At 41.0% G+C, this 21,593-nt stretch overlaps 1 protein-coding gene across 3 annotated transcripts in view; it reads left to right on the top strand.

Annotated features, from left to right (window-relative positions):
• Window positions 1-16,960: 16,960 nt before the first annotated feature.
• Window positions 16,961-21,593, top strand: part of ITGA6 (integrin subunit alpha 6) — a 66,158-nt gene continuing 61,525 nt past the window's right edge. The window contains exon 1 of one of the 3 annotated variants that reach the window (XM_063318163.1): window positions 16,961-17,302. In XM_063318163.1, the coding sequence (XP_063174233.1) occupies window positions 17,151-17,302 (152 nt within the window). In that variant the 5' untranslated portion in view covers window positions 16,961-17,150. The remainder of the gene's footprint in view (window positions 17,303-21,593) is intronic. The other 2 variants (XM_063318161.1, XM_063318162.1) reach the window with 2 other exon arrangements.

Here is a 21,593-nt window from a genome sequence, read left to right as displayed (position 1 = left end):
TTCCTGTTGTTTGATCTGATCAGGAGAGTTCCCTAGAATTTCACAAGGCTTTTCTCATCACCTGCCTCCTCCCTTTGATTCTGAACCCTTAGCTGGCTTTCCAGATGGTATGAGGAAAGAAAATCAATATATCTTGTGGGAGTGGATTTTGATTCTTCCCGTATTCATGGGTGTCTGTAAGGCAAATGACGATGTGTGCATGATGACATCATTGCATAAATGACATCGCATATGTACTTGTCTCAGACTTTGGGATGCAAGTATGTAATGGTGGCATATGCTTGATGATCTTATTGTGTATGTCATCAATTTGCCATCAATGAGGTTTGCTGGGGATGCCACAGCCAGTATTAATATTACAAGGGGAAAATAGGTTAGGAATTTCCAGTATTCTATGAAGTACATATTGTGGCTTAGTCTTCTCCCATCTGGTGTCCTCCATCCATGTTGGCACTTCCAAGGCCAGGCTTGCTGGTGATGCTGGGAGATATAACACCAACATTTCTTCAAATTGTTGAAACATTTGGGAGATTTCACTTTTAACAACTTAAAAACATGTGGAGTGTTTGTTTGTTTGCAACAGCCTGTTTTCCTCCTCAAATTTAAACATCTCATGACTATAGTATTTGCAATTGAGCAATATGAATGGTTTATATTAAGCAAATACTGAATAAACTCTAATCTTATTATATTGATATTAGTTTGGCACAGGTGGCAGCAAACATTTTACCCTGGATTCAAAAGCAGCTGAAAAGGTAAAGCAGGCAGGGGAGGACTCATGGCCCTTTACCATTGTCCATACTGGCTAGGGTTAATAGAAAGTATCATTCAGTGGCTCATCCTGCCATTCAGCCCCCCCCCCCAAATGGCTCATGCCATTGTGCTGCCAGGAGAGTTCACTGCTCTGCCATATAAAAAAGAAGCAGAACAAGTGTGTGTTTAAAAAGGGAAACACTTAAAGCAGGAAAGGGTATGTTGTAAATGGTGGGGCACACTGGTTGACATAAGGGAAGATTCCTGAGTGCTCATGAACACATTTGAAAATGAATCTCTGATTTTGACTTTAGCCCAGGTAAGCCCAAATGTGCTGATTTTTGCAGATTGCAGATCTGTCTGGGCAGTGACTCAGAGAAAGTTAATCTGCTGGATATTAAAAGGTTGCTGATTCACGACACCAGGGGTAGCATCTGGTTCATTAGGACTTATTGCTCAATTCTTATGCTGTTTGCTTCTATCCACTACAAGAACATGTAATATATACCCAGGAGCAGCCGTGAAAATACCTAAGAGCCACCTAAGGGTATGTATCTTTTTCATCTCTGACATGTGGAGACAAAGCATCCTGAAATATTTAGGTGTTGGCTCCTTGTAGTCATGATGAAGAAATGTCTTCAGGCAAGAAGGAAGGACGCTTGCGTCTGGCATTCCAAAAAGTGAAGGCATATGTTTTCACCAAAATCCATGGATTCAATGGATTGGACCCAGACAGAGTCATACTTAAAGCAGACCCACTGAAATCCCTGGGGTTTAAGTTAGCCATTACTATGTTGTCTTGATATCAATACATCTATACCAGTTTTGTCCAATTTAATGCCTTCTCCAATCGAGTGCCCTCCAGCCCACAGCTCCCACCGTTTTCAGTCAGCATAGGAATTCTGGGAGCTGTAATGCCAACACATCTAACAGGGATTTTATTTAATTAGTATTCTTACAGAACTGGGAGCTGTGACAAAAACATTAATAGTAACACCCCCCCATCCCAATCCACTGACCCCAGTTACAAAAATCTAACTTCTCTGGGTTGGTGAAACAAGCACATTTTCATGTATTATGCTTGGAAAGGCTAGGAATGAAAATTCAAGAATATATATTATCAAGCTTTGTCACTCCCATTATCTAAAATGAACTTTATTTTTTTTTTTATTATGCTCAAGCCTGGGGGCCCAAGTATATGATAAAGCCTGTTTCCTGGTTGTGTTGATCATATGATATTTTTGTAATTTTTTTTCTCAGCTGCTTTGTGTTTTATGTGATATTTTATATGTATTATTATTATTATTATTATTATTATTTTAATATTGTTAGAGTCAAGTATTTGACATGGACGGCCATATAAATCCAATAATAAATAAATTACAGAGCTGTGAATTCTAAACTGAAAGAATTAAAAGTACAAAAAATTGTGAAAGAATAATTAGATGTTACATTTATTTCTTCATCCTGTTATGGACCTGAATGTTTAGAGCTAAGACAGTTCTATAGCAGTTTTTATTATTTTTGTGTTCATTAGGATGACCTTAAAATATTTTTTCACTTACATATTAGCTATTCAATTAATTGTGGAAAAATAAAATCTCTGTGATGTTGTGTTATGAGAAGTTGAATATGGAATCTGAGCAAACAAATTAATAACAAATATATTATAATACAGTGCTTGGATTTAGAGACTAAGAGGAACTGGTTAAGAAGTTCTTCTGGCAAAAAGCAATATTACGACTGAGGATAACTTGAAACCTTTTGGTAGATACTTTTTGATAAGTGTTCCAAAACTATCGGGGTACTTCTGGATTCATTTATGAGTTTTATTAAACTGAAGTCTAATGGAGTAAAATTTGGGAGGCCAGCAATAGGGAGGAAAAGAAGAAAGGACTGAATAATTGCATTTTAAAAAAAAAGGCTTCTCCAAGCTGTTTTGGATGGATCACATGCTTGCACACTTCCACGCGCACAACCTCTTATGCATCAGGAATTAATTATTGTTTTGCTGCTTCTTTAGCTCTTTCAGATAAACCTAGTGAATCACTTGAAGTCAACAAAGCCACACAACCATTTCCATTGTCTGCTGAGATCCCATGACACCCTTTTTACCAAACTGATTAGATTTACTGTTCACATGTTAAGCTTGCCTGTGTAGGGCGGCATAATGCAATCACGCTTTTTAAAGGATGAAACTGGAACTCCGAGGAGAAACTGAGTCTTCTCACAAAGCGGGTCAGGTTGATCTGGAAAGGCGGTATTCCTGCATAACCCTTTCTCCTTCTATTCAGAATGGCTAGACTAAGACCTACAGTATACCCTCTCTTGGATTTTATTTATTTATTGTATTTTATCATAATTGTTTTATGTGATTTTAATGTTTATGTTTTATGTGGGATTTTATTGTAAACTGCCCAGAGTCCCTCTTCTGGGGGAGATGGGTGGTGGCTAAATTTGAGTAATAAATAAAAATAAATATCCAAATGTATACCATTCCTAACTGGCATTTTCTCTTCTCCTTTAAAAGAAGTCCCTGGCATGAAATAATGAATGCATTTTGCCTGGCATGAGGCAAGGGCTTGGATCAACACATTTTAAGGGAGAAAAGAAAAAGTCAACTTTCCTACCCATTCCTCACATTTTTAACTTGCAAGCTGAGCTGCCCAGAATCACATAGGTGAGATGGGCGACTATATAAATTCAAATAAATAAATAATAAATAAGTATCCAGTGGTCTTTAAAAAACAAAACAAAACTTGCTCAAAAACACCAATGATGCAAAGTTCTAGGACAAATATTATACTCAATCTATTTTTAATTTAGATTATTTAATTTTAATCTATTTAACCATTAGTCCATTGGCAGAATTAATGCTTCTTTTAGCAAAGAGCAAATATGTTGTCTTAAAACTATAGTCTTAAAACTATAGTCAGTGTTATTGGGCTGGTAGTAGTCACAATTGTCCATTTTTTATTTCAAGGAGGCTGATAAAGGAATTGTAACCTTAAGAAGATTTAATGGTGGAAAACCTAAATTGACAGAAAGTTTTCTTCTCTCTTGAGGTACAGTGTTTTTTTTTTAAAGAAACAGACATTACCTACCTATGTAATACATGAACTGGCTATAACAGTGAATAAAGATAGATGTGAAACTAATAATATAGTGTCTTCACGGGTGGCTATGCTAGTCTCTTGCAGTAAAAAACCTAGGCCTGAGGCATCTTAAAAACTAATCGATGTGTTATTACATAAGCTTTTGTGGATCACAGTCTGTTTCATCAGTTGAAATAGCCTGTGATCAGCTATGTTTTCCCTTTTAGGGAGGATGGTCTTTGCTTGAAAGACAAGCAGGTTTGTCCAGGTTTGGCGTCTCCACTACTCTGTGGCCAGCTGGATTCTGCCCTCCTCCCTCCTCAGGGAGCAGCAGTGAGGATGCATGATTCCTGTGGAGAATAAGAGGAATGAGACTCGTGGCCAGTGTTTCTCAACCTCGGCAACTTTAAGACGTGTGGACTTCAACTCCCAGAATTCATGCTGGCTGGGGAATTCTGGGAGTTGAAGTCCACACGTCTTAAAGTTGCCGAGGTTGAGAAACACTGTATGTGGCTGTATGGAAATGCCCTGAGTAGCAGAATCTCCCATACCAGGATGAACTATATTGTATTACATTTGTTTCATTTATATACTGCCAAAAACAGTGGGATTCATGGTGGTTTGCATTCATAAAAACTAGAAACAAAATGTGGATCTGTGATTATTTCTAAATTTGCATCTATATGCATAGGTGAACAAGTGTAATTCTCTGCACATCCATTACTTATTTTGTTGGTATATATCGTCTGTCTAGGAGCCATCCTAGGTTTTGAAAGCATGTTAGCCTCAGACAGAGTTCACTTAAATTCTGCTAGTTCCCAAACCATTTCTGCTTAAAAAAGTTAAAATTCAACCTTAAAATAGTCTTAATATTGAAGAAAAAATGTGAAGCAATCCAGTATCTTCCACATATAATTACCATTCAGTCCATTTCTAATGGGCCTTTCAAGCTCAATAAAACCAGTTTCCAAAATAGAATCCATTATACTGGAAGCTTTGTTGCACTGAGAGGTTTACATAGACAGGCAGTTTTTGAGTACTTAAAGTCAAGTATTGGGTGTGTGAGTTGGGTATTGTCACTACCTGACTATACTTAGGTTTTCTGTGCTGAAACTCAGCTATGTTTAATTGTGAAAATGTGAAAAAGAGCCAAGCTCTCTTTTCATGTAACAGCAGCGTCTGAGCCAATGGAGCTCCCTGCAGTCTGGTCACCAAGGGCATCTATGCAGAGGTTTGCTTGCACAGAGAAGCTAAGTACTTGTGTCCTGCAGACAGTTCAGGACATTATTCCCCAAGCTCCAACTTAGCATGTGCTGTGTGTTGATCCTACCTTGATGGAGATTTGTCAGTGAGACCTGTAGCACCTATGTTAGGATGAGAAGAAACAGAATGGAGCTGAGTACTGTGTCATTTCCAATAAGACTAGGGTGTTAAGAAGAACAACTTATAACTTGACATGGTCCATCACTGTAGGTGAGGGACTAAAAGCTGATAGATAGATATAGATAGAATAGAATAGAATAGAATAGAATAGAATAGAATAGAATAGAATAGAATAGAATAGAATAGAATAGAATATGTCATGAGTACTGATGGCGAGCAGGAGGGGCCTCTATCCAGGGGGGAAAACGCATGCGTAGTACTGAGGAGTTAAGCAGCCATTCAAAGAGACACAGATCAGACCCGCCTTGACTTTGGGGTTTATCTGTCTGGGTTTTTCCCACGCTTCTTCAGTTTGTTAGGATTTTCTGTCTAATGTAGCAGTAATAAAACACTAGAGACCTATTCCTCGTCTCAGCGTGATTCCTGATTATTAGGACAGGACAGGACAGGACAGGACAGGACAGGACAGAACAGGACAGGACAGGACAGGACAGGACAGGACAGGACAGGACAGGACAGAATAGAATACTTTATTGGCCAAGTATGATCAAACATACAAGGAATTTGACTTCAGTGGAAGAGCTCTCAACATATCTACACAACATCAAAAATAAACAATAATAAAGCAACAATGTTATTTACTAAAACCATACAATCAAGAAAGAAAAAAAAATTGAAGAAGATAACACTACAGCTATCAACCAACACACACTCACATTTAAAAGGAGAATTAAGGGACAGCATACTGCATCTGTTGTCCAACGTATGTTCACATTTAACAGACCATTACTGGTCATATTGTAGCAGTCATGTCTTACCATACATTGTCAATCATTATATCATGCTACATTAATTAGGAGTTCAACAGAGCAATGGCACAAGGGAAAAAACTGTTTCGATGTCTAGATGTTTTGACATATGGTACTCTGTAGCGCCGTCCTGATGGTAAAAGTTGAAACAGTTTATGTCCAGGATGCGAAGGGTCTGCAGATATCTTCTCCAGCTTTAGAGAACATAAGCATCTTACACTGAGTCCAAACCATGGCTATGTCCAGTATGACAGTCTATGCTCTTATACTGAATCTAAAAAGTATTGTCTGCATCACTGATGGGGAATCTGTTGCCCTTCAGATTTTTATGGTCTCAACTTCCATCAGCTTTGATAACTGGTCATACTGAATTGCAATTCAGCAATATTTGGAAGGATGTAATTTTCTTTTCCCTACTCTGATTCCCAACAGTTCTCCAAGCATTCAGGCAGAGGGCTATCAAACTCCTACTTACAGTTTATGGAGGTATTTATAATCAAAGCATACACACCTCTCTCTAAGCTACAGCTTGATATGAAATGGAACCTCTACTCTGTCTGCAAGGATGGTGGTGTATCCTGTAATTCTGAGGAGCTGGGACTGCATTTCAGCCTCAAGGCTTTCTAAAAGACTACCGGAAAGGGGGTGGCTAGCTTTTTTGTTCACCTTTCAGCTTTGGGGGAGAGTTGTAAGGGTGGGAATGGCAGGAGAGGTCACCTAGAGGCAGACTGTTCACATTCCTACCTTTAAAAACACCCAACTTACTTGCAAATTGTGCAGCTGAAGTTTAGCCATATTGCCCCCAACGTCAGCTGCATGTTCTTAGAATGGGAGGAGGCACAAAAGGGATGCTAGGTCCAGCCTGTGGATTGCCCACCTGTGCTAAAAATCAGAATGGCTGGGTTATATATTACAGGGTAAAGTGGGGCTTTCTTAAAAATATCACCATGTTCTGAATTCTAGCTGCAAAAGGAGAGGCTATCACACATTGCCCACAAAAACGGAATTAGCAACTGAAACTAAAACCTAGGATAGCAAAGGCTGATTCCGGAGTGCGCGGGAGGCAATGCAGCAACAGGCTGACTCCAGCCAACCCTTTCCTTCCTGCCCTCTGATAACTGGTCCCACATCTTGATAACCATTAACAGTACTGACTGTCAGCCTTCTCTTAATCAAGCTTTTGTTTTTGCCTTAGTAACTCTCAGCAAGCAAGTAACTTCTTGTAAAGATTCATAGACACATAGTTCCCCTCCCTTAGTGGAATTTGGGGGGAGGGTATTATTTCTGCCCATGGAGCATTCATGGAGAATGAAGAGCAACAGGAAACAAGTTTGAAAGGTCTAGTCAGTGAATTCTGAATGAATCTATTGACCAATCAGGGACAGTGGTGGGCAATTCCCCCGCCTCCTGCTTTATCCCCTGCAAAGGAATGATTGTCTCAACACATGGTGGAACCTCGTGGGGCTTCTTCTCAAGGCTTGGTAGCTCAGCAGGATCAGGCCTGGTTGTATTTGAATGCGACAGTCAAGAGCTGTAAGCTAGACTGGGAAATTAAAAGAAAAAAAAATAGTCTTGAAAAAGGCAGTAGCAAAATGTTCCTGTGCTGCTGTCAAGAACACTACATGTAGTTATCAGGAATCTAACCTGACTTGAGGGAAGTGTTTACCTCTCCAATGAATTTTGCTGCTTGGGCTAGTGGGTGGGTGGGACCTGCCCTCGGCTCAGGTCGAAATGCTTTGTTTGCTGCTGCTGGTTTCCTTCTGATTCCTGAGGAGCAGCTCCTTTTCTTTTTCTTTTTTATTTAGGTTTATTAAGAGTTGTTCCATGCAATAAAAAGACAAATTGAAAGAAAGAAAAAGAAAGAAAAGAAAGAAGAGAAAAAAAGTGCAAGAAACGAAAAGAGAAAAGAACTAAAGTTAAGAAATATAATGATGTCCGACCTTCTTTTCAAGAGATAGTTACAATTTTATAATCCCTCCTCCCTCTTAGATATATAATAAGTCCCTTCAGCCTCTTATTTAGTTCCGTCTATCTTAATCTTCAAACCCGTAAATCATTTCATTTCTTTCTTTCAGCAAAAAGTCCATATAAGGTTTCCAGTCTTTCAGAAAAGTTTTGTTGTTGTTTTTTCTCCGACCAAACAGGTTAGTTTGACCATTTCTGCAAATTCTAACATTTTCACAATCTATTCCTCCAATGTGGGGATTTCACTGTTCTTCCATTGTTGTGCATAAAATAATCTTGCTGCAGTTACCACACATAAGATCAGGAGCAGCTCCTTTTCCTGGGAAGAAGGCGGGTGCTGCACCTGTGGCTTTAGCCGCATCTCTAATGAGGGGGTGATGAAGTGATGTTCAGGGGCATGCACTGAAAGTTACCTTGAGGAGTCACCCTCGAGTTATTTTCTTTTTTCAGTTTGGAAGGGGGAGAAGAACCACAGAGTACCTGAGCTGTTTTATAATGAGAGAGTCATCAGTTAACTTGTAAGGCAATTAGAGGAGAGCATTTAAGTCAGTGTTTCTCAACCTTGGCAACTTTAAGATGCATGGACTTCAACTGCTAGAATTCCCCATGGAATGGCTGGGGAATTCTGGCAGTTGAAGTCCAGGTTGGAATTATCAGGGGTCAACTCAGCATTGTCTCATAAGCATAAGGGGGGGTCTTTCTAATAAACGCATCTCTATTGTGCTTGTGGGATGTCACATGGGTCACCTGATTTCCACTTCCTCTTTCTTCTTGGGTTTGGGGATTAACAATCTCCATTACCTCTTGGGCACACCTGCAAGCAGGAGGTGCTGCAGAATGCAGCTCTCGTCCTCCCTTTATCTCGCTTGCATGCAGGCATTTCTATTCCACATAGAAATGTATCTACAAAGAACCAGTGATGAATAAGTGCTTTCTACTATGAAGCTACTTATATCCAGATCTATTGAATAAATGTAAGCTACCTTTTTTTTTCTCTTCATCTAACTACTGTGTGAAGACTGAATTTTATTTCTGAATGTAATTAAGCTTAATCTGCAAGTTTTGGTTCAAACTTCTACTTTGCAAGATTGTTGTTAGCTGCTTGGAGTTCTTTTATTAACCTTTAAAAACTCCATCAGTCCACACATCTTAAAGTTGCCAAGATTGAGAAACACTGGTTTAAATTATAGAATCAAAGTGCAGAGAAAAGCAATTGAGAAGGGCTTGTTGTCCTATAAGTGCCCATCTTCCATGCTGTGTGTATGTGTGTGAGAGAGAAGGATCCACCTCACTGTTTGGGCTTAGGAATCAGGAAGGAACCTAGAGAGGGATGTCTGGGACCATTCCTAGCAACAGAATAGCTGCAGTATCTGTCTCCCAGCCCCCCAAGCCAACTTCCAGGCCCAGCCTTTCTGTCCGAAAGGAAAGCCTGAGTCAGCAGCATCGTGAAAGTTGAATGCCGTCTATTCAGCGTATGCTCTGGCCCGTCTGTTGTACTTAAAAAAAAAAAAGCCCTTCACACTCACAGCTGCAAGTAAACAGGTTTTCATAATTATCTGGCGCATGACAGTTTAAAATTTACGTTTGGCTTTTCCTCGTGCAGCTGAGTTTGAATATATTTTCAGTTCCCCAACACAGATCAGCGGATGCATTAAAATCGATCCAATCCTGAAGACATAAAAGAAGCTTCTTTCAGTAAATGTATAATTCTTTTCTGATTTCTCTTTTTCAGCTGGACAGAAAGCCTTGTTCCCACGCTATCCCTTTTCCCTAAAAGCATCCAAACATGTGGAAATGCTGTCTTGATTAGCTTCTTCATGGACTGTCTCGAGGTATTGACTGGAAAATCTTCCACCTTCTTCTGCCTCAGAGAAAACATGGATGGTTGCTCTTCTAGCTTTTGGAAAAGGACTGTGAGACAGCAACATGTCAGCTCTATTTTTAAGCACAGCTTCTGGATATTCTTCAAACTAAGAAATTCGTATTGGAAAGTGTCTATGCTAGTTTGTGTTTTTACTGTTTTTTTTAAAAGAGAAACTTATTTTTATACAATCCTTGTCCTTAAGCACAGAATGATGGTTCTAGGACCAAGGAGACCAAGCTCAATCCAGCCTTCCCCAGAGAAGTTGGTTTGGGGTCAGTCACTGTATCTGACCCTAACCTACCTCACAGGGTTGTTGTGGGGAAAAATCAGAGGAGGGAGTGCTGTATGTGCTGCCTTAAGCTCATACAGGAAAAGCAGGATGCAATTCTCACAACCAAACAATCATAAAATACGGCAAAGCCGTTCTGTTGTACATGATATGTCTATCCAGAAGTCTATATTCTACTGGAAGCCCCTGGCCACAACTGCAGAAAACTGATGGCATCGTATTCTGCCATTGAGGCACGGAACTGAAAAAACAGTTGATGAAGGAACATTTCCAAACCCCAAGAAAAATCAGAAAAATCCGACACCAGCCATGTGATGACATAGCCCTGCCCGCTTTGTATCATCACCCTCTCTTCTTCTCAGAAATGTTATGTGGGCCCCTCCCCAGCCATCAAAGGCTTCCTAGCATGCCCACCCCTGCAGTACTCTGTTAGTGCCCCTGCCTGTCATGTGCGGATGCCAGATCAGCTGTATGACTAAATCTGGAACCTCTTATAAAGAAGTCAGATGAATCATTGCATAATTAAATGGGGCTGGGCTTTAACGGTAGCTTACAAACTGTTTGGCAGCTACCAATATTACCCAAAACAAAACTTTTAAAATGGTTCATATAAATGACAATGGGAAGGATTCTGGAATCATAGGAAGGCTCTAAGACACAATTGGCTTCTCTAAGGGAAACTTAAGCCAGCCTTGACTATTTGTTAACAGACAGGTTGAAGAAAATGAGCTACAGATAGCGCAGTTACATGCATACCAGGGCTTGGATTGGTTTGCAAGGTATTTGGAAGAAATGCTTCAGGCCTTGCATGAGCACAGAACTTCTTTATCAAAGCAGCTGTGGAGATAGGATATCTGATGCTAGAAAATCTGAGCCCGCAGAACAAAGGAAAGAAGTCTGTATTTTTTTTTTTTATCATTTGTAATACTATTAAGCCATCTAGAGTATTTGAGATGGGCAGCCATATAAATATAATAAACATAACATAACATAACCCTGGGTGACCTCACAAAATGGCACAGTGGCTGTCTAACCCTCCTGTTCCTTTCCTCTCCGCTTTAATAATCAGGGTTTTAAAGTCTCTTCCTAAAAGCTGGACGGGCAGCACGCAGCCACTGTATTCAAGACACAGCCATCGATTTCATAGATTTTTATTCTAAGGGTAATTATTATTTTCAGTGCCGGCACAAGGCGTATTTGGAGTTTAAGAATGTCTTTCACTGGCAGCCTGAGATACACAGCTGTGGCTTTATATATCTGCCAATATATTACATGCTGCACTTTAGGGCAATCAATGTGCCAATTTTGTGTTTTGTCCTTGTAACGAATGAAGACTTGGCAATGAAAGAGGCCCTCCTTCAAATCCCTCTGGAAGGCAGATTGGAGAGCCTCCCTTGGCACCAGCTCCCTGCCTACCTTTTCCCCAGCTTTAAAAAATGACAATTTCAGGCTCAACCCTATCATTAGACAAAGAATTGTTACATCGATGAAGAGAGCATAGCTGGCACTGCTGCGGCCCAATATGTGGGCCCAGCAGGCCCATGTCTTGCAATGCATTGGGCAGGGGGCCAACATGCCCTTAATAAAAAGGCAGCTGAAAATCCGGCAAGTGCACGTGTTGGCAGCACAGGCCTGCAGCTTCCCTCTGGCTAAGAAACCAGCCTTGGCAATGAGTTTTTCAGAATCCTTTTTGTTTTTTTAAAATATATCTACAATTTCTTTCCAAAGACAGCTCCTTGTAATTAACATATAATAACCATGTAATTGGAGACACACATTTTTAAGCAGCAGAATATGTAGAAAAAGAAAGCAGCAGCAACAGATAAGTTGGGAATTTTCAAACTGTGTTCCAGGGAACCCCTGGGTTCCAGAACAACTTGATGGGGTTCCACAAGAGACTAAGAGGAAGAAAAATCACTCCAGTGCAGCAATTTTTTTCTTTCTTTTAAAATTAACTACATTCCAACAAAAGAAAAGAATGTACAAAATTATAAAAGAAGCCAATTTTCAAACGCTAGAGCTTAGGCTTTTGATTGGGGTACTGGGAACTATTTTTTCTTCAACTTGAAAAAGTTTGAAAACCCCTGTCTGAAAATATCTAGAGACTTTGGAATCAGTAAATTGGCCTGTTGATTTCTGTGGGGTTCCTGAAAACATGACTATTCATCAGTTGGATGAATTTGTCAAAATATCTTTTTTTATATAAGACTTTATTAGAGTTTCAAAATACAGATTAAATTAAAAATATAGAAAAGATTGAAGAAAAGACTAAAAGAAGAAAAACCAACTAACAAGTGCAGAAATAATTAGAAAGAAATACAAAATAAGTGACTTCCGACCTTCTCCAACACAGATATAAACACAAATACATAATACATTAATCTCTTACTCTAAATCAAACCCCAGTAAACATTATTTCTGTAAGTTACAACAACTTAATCAGAATGTGTCAAAATATCATGCAGAACTACTTTTTCCTAGCCATTCTATTTGAACTTGGCAGGTCTCTTTTTGGTGGGAGTTACATCCGAGTGATGCCAACACAGAAAAGGCCCTGCTACATGTTCCTGATGTTCCGGTTGGGGGCATACAGGAACTCAAGACAACATACACAGCAGTCTCCCTTTTTTCCCATGACAACAGCCCTGTGAGGTAGTAAAGGTAAAGGTAAAGGTTTCCCTTGACATTAAGTCCAGTCGTGTCCGACTCTAGGGGGCGGTGCTCATCTCCGTTTCAAAGCCGAAGAGCCGGCGTTTGTCCATAGACACTTCCGTGGTCATGTGGCTGGCATGACTAAACGGAACGCCGTTACCTGCCCGCCGAAGTGGTGCCTATTAATCTACTCACATTTGCATGTTTTCGAACTGCTAGGTTGGCAGGAGCTGGGACTAGCAACGGGTGCTCACCCCGTCACGCGGATTCGAACCGCCGACCTTCCGATCGGCAAGCTCAGCAGCTCAGCGGTTTAACCCGCAGCGCCACCATGTCCCTGTGAGGTAGGTTGGGCTAAAAGGAAAGGACTGGCCTCAAGTCATCCAATGAGCTTCCGTCGTTGAGGGGAGGTTTGATTTAGATCACTAGAACTCACTGGCTTACATTTGTCAGTTTTTTACTGAGCAATCCTATCAATACAGTAGACTCTCAGTTAACCGGAACTCAAGCAACCGGCACTCTCAAGCAACCGGCAAAAAAATTGAATAAATAATACAGTAGACTCTCAGTTAACCAGAACTCACTCTCAAGCAATTGGCAAAAAAAATCGAATAAATAATATTTTAAATAAAATTTAATAGTAACTCTCAAGCAACCAGAAACTACATTTATCTGGTATCTACCAATCCCCATGGGTGCCGGTTAACTCAGAGTCTACTGTATTTACAACATAGTCAGTAGAGATTAACTTGTGTGTTTAAAATTGCCCCATAAGCCCTACACACTTATCTGGAAATGAGGCCCTAGTGAATCAAGTGATTATGCTGAGTAAACTACACAGGATCACTTTGTGTGTGCCTTATAGTATTTTAACAGGCAAGTATTTTCTGTGGCTCTTACAAAGGTTGCAAGAAGCATCCCACTGAAATGAATAGAACACACTCAGGGCCCTTCCTTCCCCCAACCCGTCCCCCCATCCAGGAAATCTTGGAAATTTCAGTTACTCTCCTAGTATTCAGCACAGAATTTTTTTAAAATACTAATTATATTAAAAATTGCAACTACAATGATAAAAAACTAATACAAACCAAAGAAAAAAGAAAAATTAGAAGGTGCAGAAAAAAAAAGAAAATAGAAAAAGAAAGAAAAGAAAGAAAAAATAGGAATAAAGAAAATGAAAAGAAATATATAAATAAATGATTTCCCTTTTCACCACAAGTATAAACAATTTTAGTAACTTATCACTTTCTCTTAAAATACAACAAATGATCTCTTCTTCTCATATTCCATCTCTTATCTATAAACAAATCCTTAAAAACCTTGTCATCAGTCTGATCAGCAAAAGTTCATTAAGGGTTACCAGAGATGACAACCCATCTATTTTAACCTTGATCAAATAAACCAAGTTTATATTCCTTCCATTTACTTCTAACAATCTTAATCTTTAGTCCCTTCAAATAATGTCATAGAACTTGATTTTTTTCCCCATTTTTTCTTTGTTCCTTCTCACAAGATTCTTCAAAACTTTAGCAAGCCTCTTTTGTAAATCCAATATAAGAAAATTATCCAGGTTACTCTCTTGGTTTATTATTTGTATATCCCTTTTAATTATTAAGACATCAGCCAGTTTCTTTTGTACAGCCAGTGTAACATCTTTTTTCATATCATTCTTGTAGCTTGTCATTTTAAATCCACTTTCAGATCAGTCTCAGTCTTGTCCGATAAAACTTGTTCCTCTTCCATAACATCTTTGAAACACAGTCTATCTATAGAGGTAGATGCTCTTAAAATTAACTTCTTGGCCCATTGTTCAAAAATATCCTTCAATAAGTCCAGTGTGAAAATATTTTGCTCCATTCTGTATTAGTAAGTCAAATTTAAGTGTTCTTCTCCTTTAATTGTAACCTTTAGCTCCCTCTAGTTTCCAACTTTCAAAGTCTCATCCTACAAGTTTTTTTAAAGAATTCAAAACAAAAGTATTTTCTCATGGGAAGGATTCTTATAATTAATTCCAAAATCTTATTTCAAATTTATCTGGATCCTTAGTCCGTTTGTAACTTTCTAGAATCAAATTTTAATCACGGTCTTGCTGTTTATTCCAGATTTTTTTTTCAGCACAGAATCTGATGGGGAATATGATGACATGCAAATCTCCTGGAGTCTTAGGGTGCTATATAAATTACTGTAATAAATAAAGCTTCATACACTATTATCTACTAAATTTCATGCAATTATTTACTAAAATTCATTTCTTTATTAAACTACAGTATTTTAAATTACTTGAAATGTGCATCTGAGGAGATTGTGCTACTACTCTGTTCTTTATTTAACTCTAATTATTTACAGTCTGTCAAAAATCATAAGAACAAAAATCAAGAGCAGGAGTACAACAGTGTGTTGATAGTATTAAGTGCTTCCAAACAGGGCCTTATGGTACAATCATCCTGTCTCTGTCACATTTTATTGGGGGTGGGTGGAGAAAACAGTGTTGTCCATTTGTAACCCTTCTGTTTAGTTCCCAACTCATCCATCCGTTTCACTTAATTACTGCAAAACAAAATCTATTAATAACAGAAAGATGAAATACTATGTTTACCCAACCGAAAGGCAACCATGAAAGTGACAGTATCCCCGTATTAGAATATGGAACATTAGAGAGAAAAATCCCTCTTCTCTCTCCATTTCCGTATTTAAGGTAATCTAAACAACCTTCCCCTTTAAAAGTAAATCATTTGATGAAAGAATCAGTCTTCCTTTCAGGTGAATATAGGAGTTGCACCTTTGGATGGGCTGTACAAGGAGCTGTTCATTTGAAAAGTATCTTATTAAAATGTCCTTTCAAAAGCCAGTGAATAGCCTGAGGCAATGCAGATAAAGGCACAGAATGCAAGAATCCTACATCTGTCCAACTTGATCCCTGGACCTTCTTTCCTCATTCATAATTATCTGGATTGCAATGTGGAAACATCACAAGGAGTTCATTTATTCAAGTTATCATTTGAGCAGGTGGCCATGAATATAGAAAACAAGTTTTGTGAGGAAAGAGTGAAGGGGCCAGGCAAATTTTGTTGGATGAGAGAAGGCTGAGGATACTCGCAGACCTTAAATACCTAAAGTGCTTTTCAAATATCTGAAGTGCCCACAGAAGAGAAAGATTTATTCTGTGCTGGATCTCAAGGGCTTAAGTTTCAGGACATATCGGTGGTCCAGCACATTAGGAGCAACTTCTTGATGGTAAAAACAGTTTGACAATGGAGCCATAACCAAATGTGGTTTAAAGAAAATGGGATTGGATTAAGGATGCCTTGAACTGCCTACTCATGGCCACACTGGAAGAAAAGAAAAAAGTGGCTAGTTTATTAACTTTCCATCAGGTCATTGTGTTCATTACTTTTTGAAGAGGGTGGAGAAATGAGTACAGTACTAGCTTTTATCCTATGCTGTTATTTCAAAGTATTGATATAAATAGGACCAGCGGTAACAGGTGTCACCACTGGAACTCTGACTTTAAGTTAAGAGCTGGCGGCTTTTTCAGGCCCAGGGTCCTATCGCATGATCTTGCATGATGGCTTGGGCAATTTGTCCCAGATTTTATAGAATGATTAAATCGTGTGAGATTTCACTGCGTTGAAGGTAAGATCTCACAAGATCTCACCTGACAACACTAACACGTTATGAATTCTCACATGCTATTTTTGCATTCTCACACATTTCATATCAAAAGGGGTAACTGAAGAGGTCCCCCGTGGAGGTCTTCAGGACAAGGCCAGGATACCTCAGTTCCAGCTTTCCTGCATGCGGCAGGGGTTGCACTCAATCGCCCACAAGCCCGGTGCCAGCCCTAGAACTGACCCACCCAGCGGATTGTGGATCGGCAAGGCTCCGTCAGTCACAGCGGTGGCCTTCTCACGTTTTGACCTCACGGCATGGCGGCGCACAAGCGAACCCTAGACAACGCTGCTCCTCCCAACGAAAGCCTCTCGCTCTGGGCGCTTTATACTGTAGTTGGTTCGAGCCCTTTTTCTGGGCAACAGGCGGCTGGCAGCCTGGGCAGGGTAGGGCAAGGCGAGGCGCTCCTGCTTGGCTGGGGAGAGACGGGGCGGGGCTCCTGGCTTGTTGTTCGTCACTTGGTGTAAAGCCCGAGCAAATCTCTGGAGAGAACAACGAGCTCATTCAGAGCGGCCGCAAGGGGAGCGGCGCCGATCAGTGGCCAGAACGGCGAGGGGCGCCCCGCGAGCCTGGCTTTCCTGGGGATTCCAGCGGGCGGAGCGGCGGCGGCGGCAGCAGCAGCAGCAGGGACGGTGGGCTCGCCTGGCTGGCGCACTCGCTCTTCGGGGAAAATGCTTCCGCTTTTCTACCTGTGCCTCTTGCCTGGAATCCTCCGCGCCTTCAACCTGGACACGGACAACGTAGTCAAGTGGAACGGCGAACCCGGCAGCTTTTTCGGATTTTCCCTGGCCATGCATCAGCAGCTGAACCCGAACAGGAGGCTGTAAGTGTCTCCGGGGCGCGGCTGGGAGGGATTTAGCTGAAGCAGGGACTTGGTTGCTGTGAAGGGTAAGGGGCAGCGGGGGAGGTGGAATAGGACAGATCGGCCTGCCCCGCCATACGGCACCGTGGAGTCGCTTGGTCTAACCCTCTGTGGCTTTCGACCCACCATGTGCTAATGATCCGATGCTGCAGGATCGGGATACTTGATTGACCGGTGGAAGTGCTGATTGTCACTTTTCGAAGACGAATCGAGCAATTTTAAAAAAAAAGTACATAAAGAGTGCAGGTTTGGGATTCTTGTAGGGAGAGCGCGCGCAACCCCTGCAGGTGGGATCCGGCAGGAAGAACCTCGTGGGTTTGCCGCGCCTGTACTGTAGTTGCAACGGAGTAGTTGTTTCCCTGGGCTGGCGGTTATTTGAAGGTTGCTAGTTCAGCGCAGTTTTAGGGTGCCTGTGGCTCCGTCGCGAGACTCGGGGCGTCAGGAATTCTGAAATAGCTCCACCCGGGGTGTTCCGGGGCAACGGAGCTGGAGGCGCAGCTTCTGAAGTTTGTGCCTGAAGCTGAACTGTGCCCATCGCTATACAGGGGATGGAGGTGTGTAGTGGAGCAGGAGGAGGCTGCCATCGAGGCTCACTTCCGCCGGTGTGTTGCACTAATCTCTTCCTCTGCCACCCGAAATCGGTTTCAGTTTGATCAGCGGGTGGCCGTGCGGGGCTGTTTTACTAGAACAAGTCGAGAAGCTGGGTGGGAAAAAGCGGCCACCTGTTACCTGCGGCTGATTCGACTGGAAACCAGATGAACTTCAGAAAGCACGGCAAGCAGATGAGAAGGGTCAAAATGTGTGAATGGAAGTGTTATTTTGAAAAGCTCTGCTGGGTTAAAACAATCTGGAAGTCCCACCTGGTTGAAAGTTACTGTGTTTTACATAAAGGTCACCATCAAAAGGGGGCCGTGCAGCTGGCTTTAGAAGAAAACAGTAGGAACCGGTTCCTACTGTGCCATGCATTCCTGATCCCTGCTAACAAAGGGTATCAGTGGGGTGGGGGTGGCCCTGCAACAAAAGGGGAAATTTACATCCCCTCCCCCCTCCCCCACTAAAGAATATAAACTTCTAAGGTCACAGCAATGCCAAAGGGCAGTGCACAAATAACCAAGAGTGGTCTGCTCAGATTCAAAAGACAGGAGACTTAGTGTGCCCATTCTGAATATATCTCTGAAGAATGAAGAGAAACCCTTTCCATTTTATGCATCTTTTGCCTTGCAGTGCCAACCCACAGCAGGGCTAAGCAGTCTTGGGTGTTTCTGCCCTTAACTTCTTCTCTTCCCGCAGTTGTAAGGGCTGGACAGGCTTCTTCACCTGACCGCGAATCCAAAATGGGAGTGCCAGTGACTCAGGAGACACAGAACAAAACCCACCCAGCCTAGCTTGTTCTTGTCCCAGTTATAAAAAGCCCAACTTGTAAAAATCACCTGCCAAAGAAGCAGATTGTTGCCCATCAGGATGACTGCTCCAAAGTCAACCACCACAGTTATTACACCAGAGGATTTGGCATCAAAGGGGGGGGGGAGCATTTGAAGAGCATTGGTCCAGTTTTTGTGCCTAAAGTCTGTTTTGCACTAGAACATAAAGACAATTTAAAAGCAGCAGAAGACAAATGATACCTCTGTTACCTTCAGATGTAGAGCATGGTATTACCCACAGAAGTGCTAAAACAACAGCAATTATATGGTTTCATTTATGTGCATTTGAAAGTTGGGGGTTTGGGGAAGAACGGGAAGCCAGCACTTTAGTAGCACTGTAGAGTTTTTAGTGAATTTTTCTATGAGCTTCTTGTAGTTTTTAGTGTATTTTTTTCATTGCCTTCTTGTACTTCAAGCAATCTTGTAAGGTAGTTCAGTATTATTATTCCCAAGGTAGCTAAATATGGTTAAGGTAACACAGAGAACAACTCACTTAAGGCCACTTGGAAGGTGATGGTAGAGGTGAAATTCAAGTTGAAATTGTCCTAATGTGCAGTTCACAAGTCAGTCCCATACACGCTTTGTTAGATGTGAAAATGTTCAAGGAAATAGCTGCAGGCTTGTATTCTTTAATCATTATAATGCAGCAGTCAAGGAATTCCTATATTTTTGCCTCATGAGCAAAGTTGAAACAGTCTGCTATCAGTTCCTATTTTTTGTGAAATGCAAAAATAAGGAATTGGGAAGGAAGAACTAGAAGTGAAAATGCTGTTTGGGATTTACTTGACTGTGTCTGAACTTCAGATTCCTGCCATGTTCATCTTTCTACAGCTTCCTTCCAGGAGTTGCATTTTATTTTGTAGTAGAAGGGAACAGCTCAGCTCTCCCTCTTTCTTTTCCCTGAAGGCTCTGGGGAGCTGCCACAAGTGTGAACATGTGCTTCCTTGGGCACATCTGACTCATGCCACAGCTGGCTTATACCCAACAGTAATCAACTCGCCTTTGAATTACAGCATGCTTCTTTTCCAGCAGATTCCCACTTTCCCTTTTGATGAGTATGCGCACCATACAAAGCTCCTAAGGCTTGGTTCCAGCTAAGCATGGGTAAACAAATAGCTTAAAACTGCAGTTCTAGACACATGTACGTGGAAGTAAATCTCAATTAAATAAATAGGGTTCACTTCCTTAATGCTTATCTATAATTCACCTCATCAGTGGCATAAAATGTTATCTTGTGTGGGCAGTAATATAACTGAAAAAAAAATAAGCAGGGCAGTTGGAAAGAAAAAGGATGCAAAAGAATGTAGATTGCTATATGGCTTAAGTTTCTGTAAAAGAGTCACAGGGTCTTTTTGCAGTCATACTACAGTTGCCCAAATTTAGTCAATAATTTAATTTAGACTGTTTCCATATTAAAGATTAGTCATTGCCAACAGTGTCTGCAGGTGCATGTGTCAAAAAAGTCAAGATGGCAGCCATGGCTGTGTAATTGAAGCCCTGCTCCTTTGCATGTCTGTGACATTGATGTGAGTACAAAAAGGAGGGGGCTTTGATCATACAGCCTTGACCACCATCTTGCAGTTTTTCATGTGCATGTCCTTACCACACAAATGGCAGTTCATGATCTATGTTATTGTCACACAAATGCATCAGTCTAATTCTGTCTTTATAAACCCAGACCCAGTCTAGAACACAAAAGCCAACTGATGAGAAATCATCATCAAAAGGAATACACAAATTAGGAAGGCAGAGAAGAACTGCAGTCAGATGCCAAATCTGGCCTTGTAGTTCAGTGTCTGTCAAGCAGCATCCTGGAGTCGTTTTTAGTTCAATATTGTTCCTGTGGCCAGGCTGTGCCCAGAGACCTGAAGTCTCTGCTCCTTGGCCTTGATCAGACCTGATTTCTCCTTCAGATTTTACATAGCTGCACATCCTACACCTCGCCATCCTCTGTCTTCCTAGTCTGAGATGAATCTACTGCTGGCTTGGCACCATTGCTGACCTGGAAGTGATATGTCTGGCTCTTTGGATGTTTCGTTCTGGTGCTTTCTTTATCTAAGGAGAACTCTGAAGACAGAATTGTGATGGTGCAGTGCAGAATAAGATAAATGCATATAATACTAAATAAACCACTGATGGAGGCTTTCTGCGTTTTTGGATCCTCTACTTGATATGAAGAACCAGGTGGATGTGGTACAGCCATATGCATCAGCATATTTGCTTATTCCTAATCAATGAGAATGCTAAAGGATTCTGGCTCCATGTTCTATTGGAACACAATTGCTGAGTCACCTGCACTGTGTGAATGCTCCTCACTACCATATCCCTTGGTTGTGGTGAGACTACCCCTAAAGGCCATAATTGTTTCTGGAGAGGGCACATGGGAATGTCTTAGGCTTTTACCTATCACACTATCTTATCTCTTGTTGAAAAATGGACAGTTATCAGCCATCTCTTGCTCCTTCACAGTCATGGGGCAGCAAAAGCCCTACAGTTGAAGAAGATGGTTGTAAGTAGCCAGTGGTTTGGACTACAGTTATATAGGTTATACCCAGTTATCAAGTGTCAGAAAGAAAAAGGGTAATAGACTGAAACTGAATCCAGATAAAACAGGAGTGTTACTGGGAAGGGTCATAGCTCCAAAGCAGTGATAAATCTTCTATTCTGGAAAAGATAATGCTTTCTTAGAAGGAGCAGGTAACCAGTTGGAAGGTGTTTCTGCAGCTGGATCTCTAAATGGCTTCCCAGATTGCGACAACAGCCAGGAGAACCTTTTATCAGTTTTGATTGATAAACCAACTTAATCTCTTCTTGGAAGAAAAGGTCTTTAG

Source organism: Candoia aspera, chromosome 1 (assembly GCF_035149785.1).
Source record: "Candoia aspera isolate rCanAsp1 chromosome 1, rCanAsp1.hap2, whole genome shotgun sequence".
Classification (NCBI taxonomy): domain Eukaryota; kingdom Metazoa; phylum Chordata; class Lepidosauria; order Squamata; family Boidae; genus Candoia; species Candoia aspera.
Note: the sequence above shows the minus strand (reverse complement) of the source record. Positions and strands in the feature narration are given on the sequence as shown.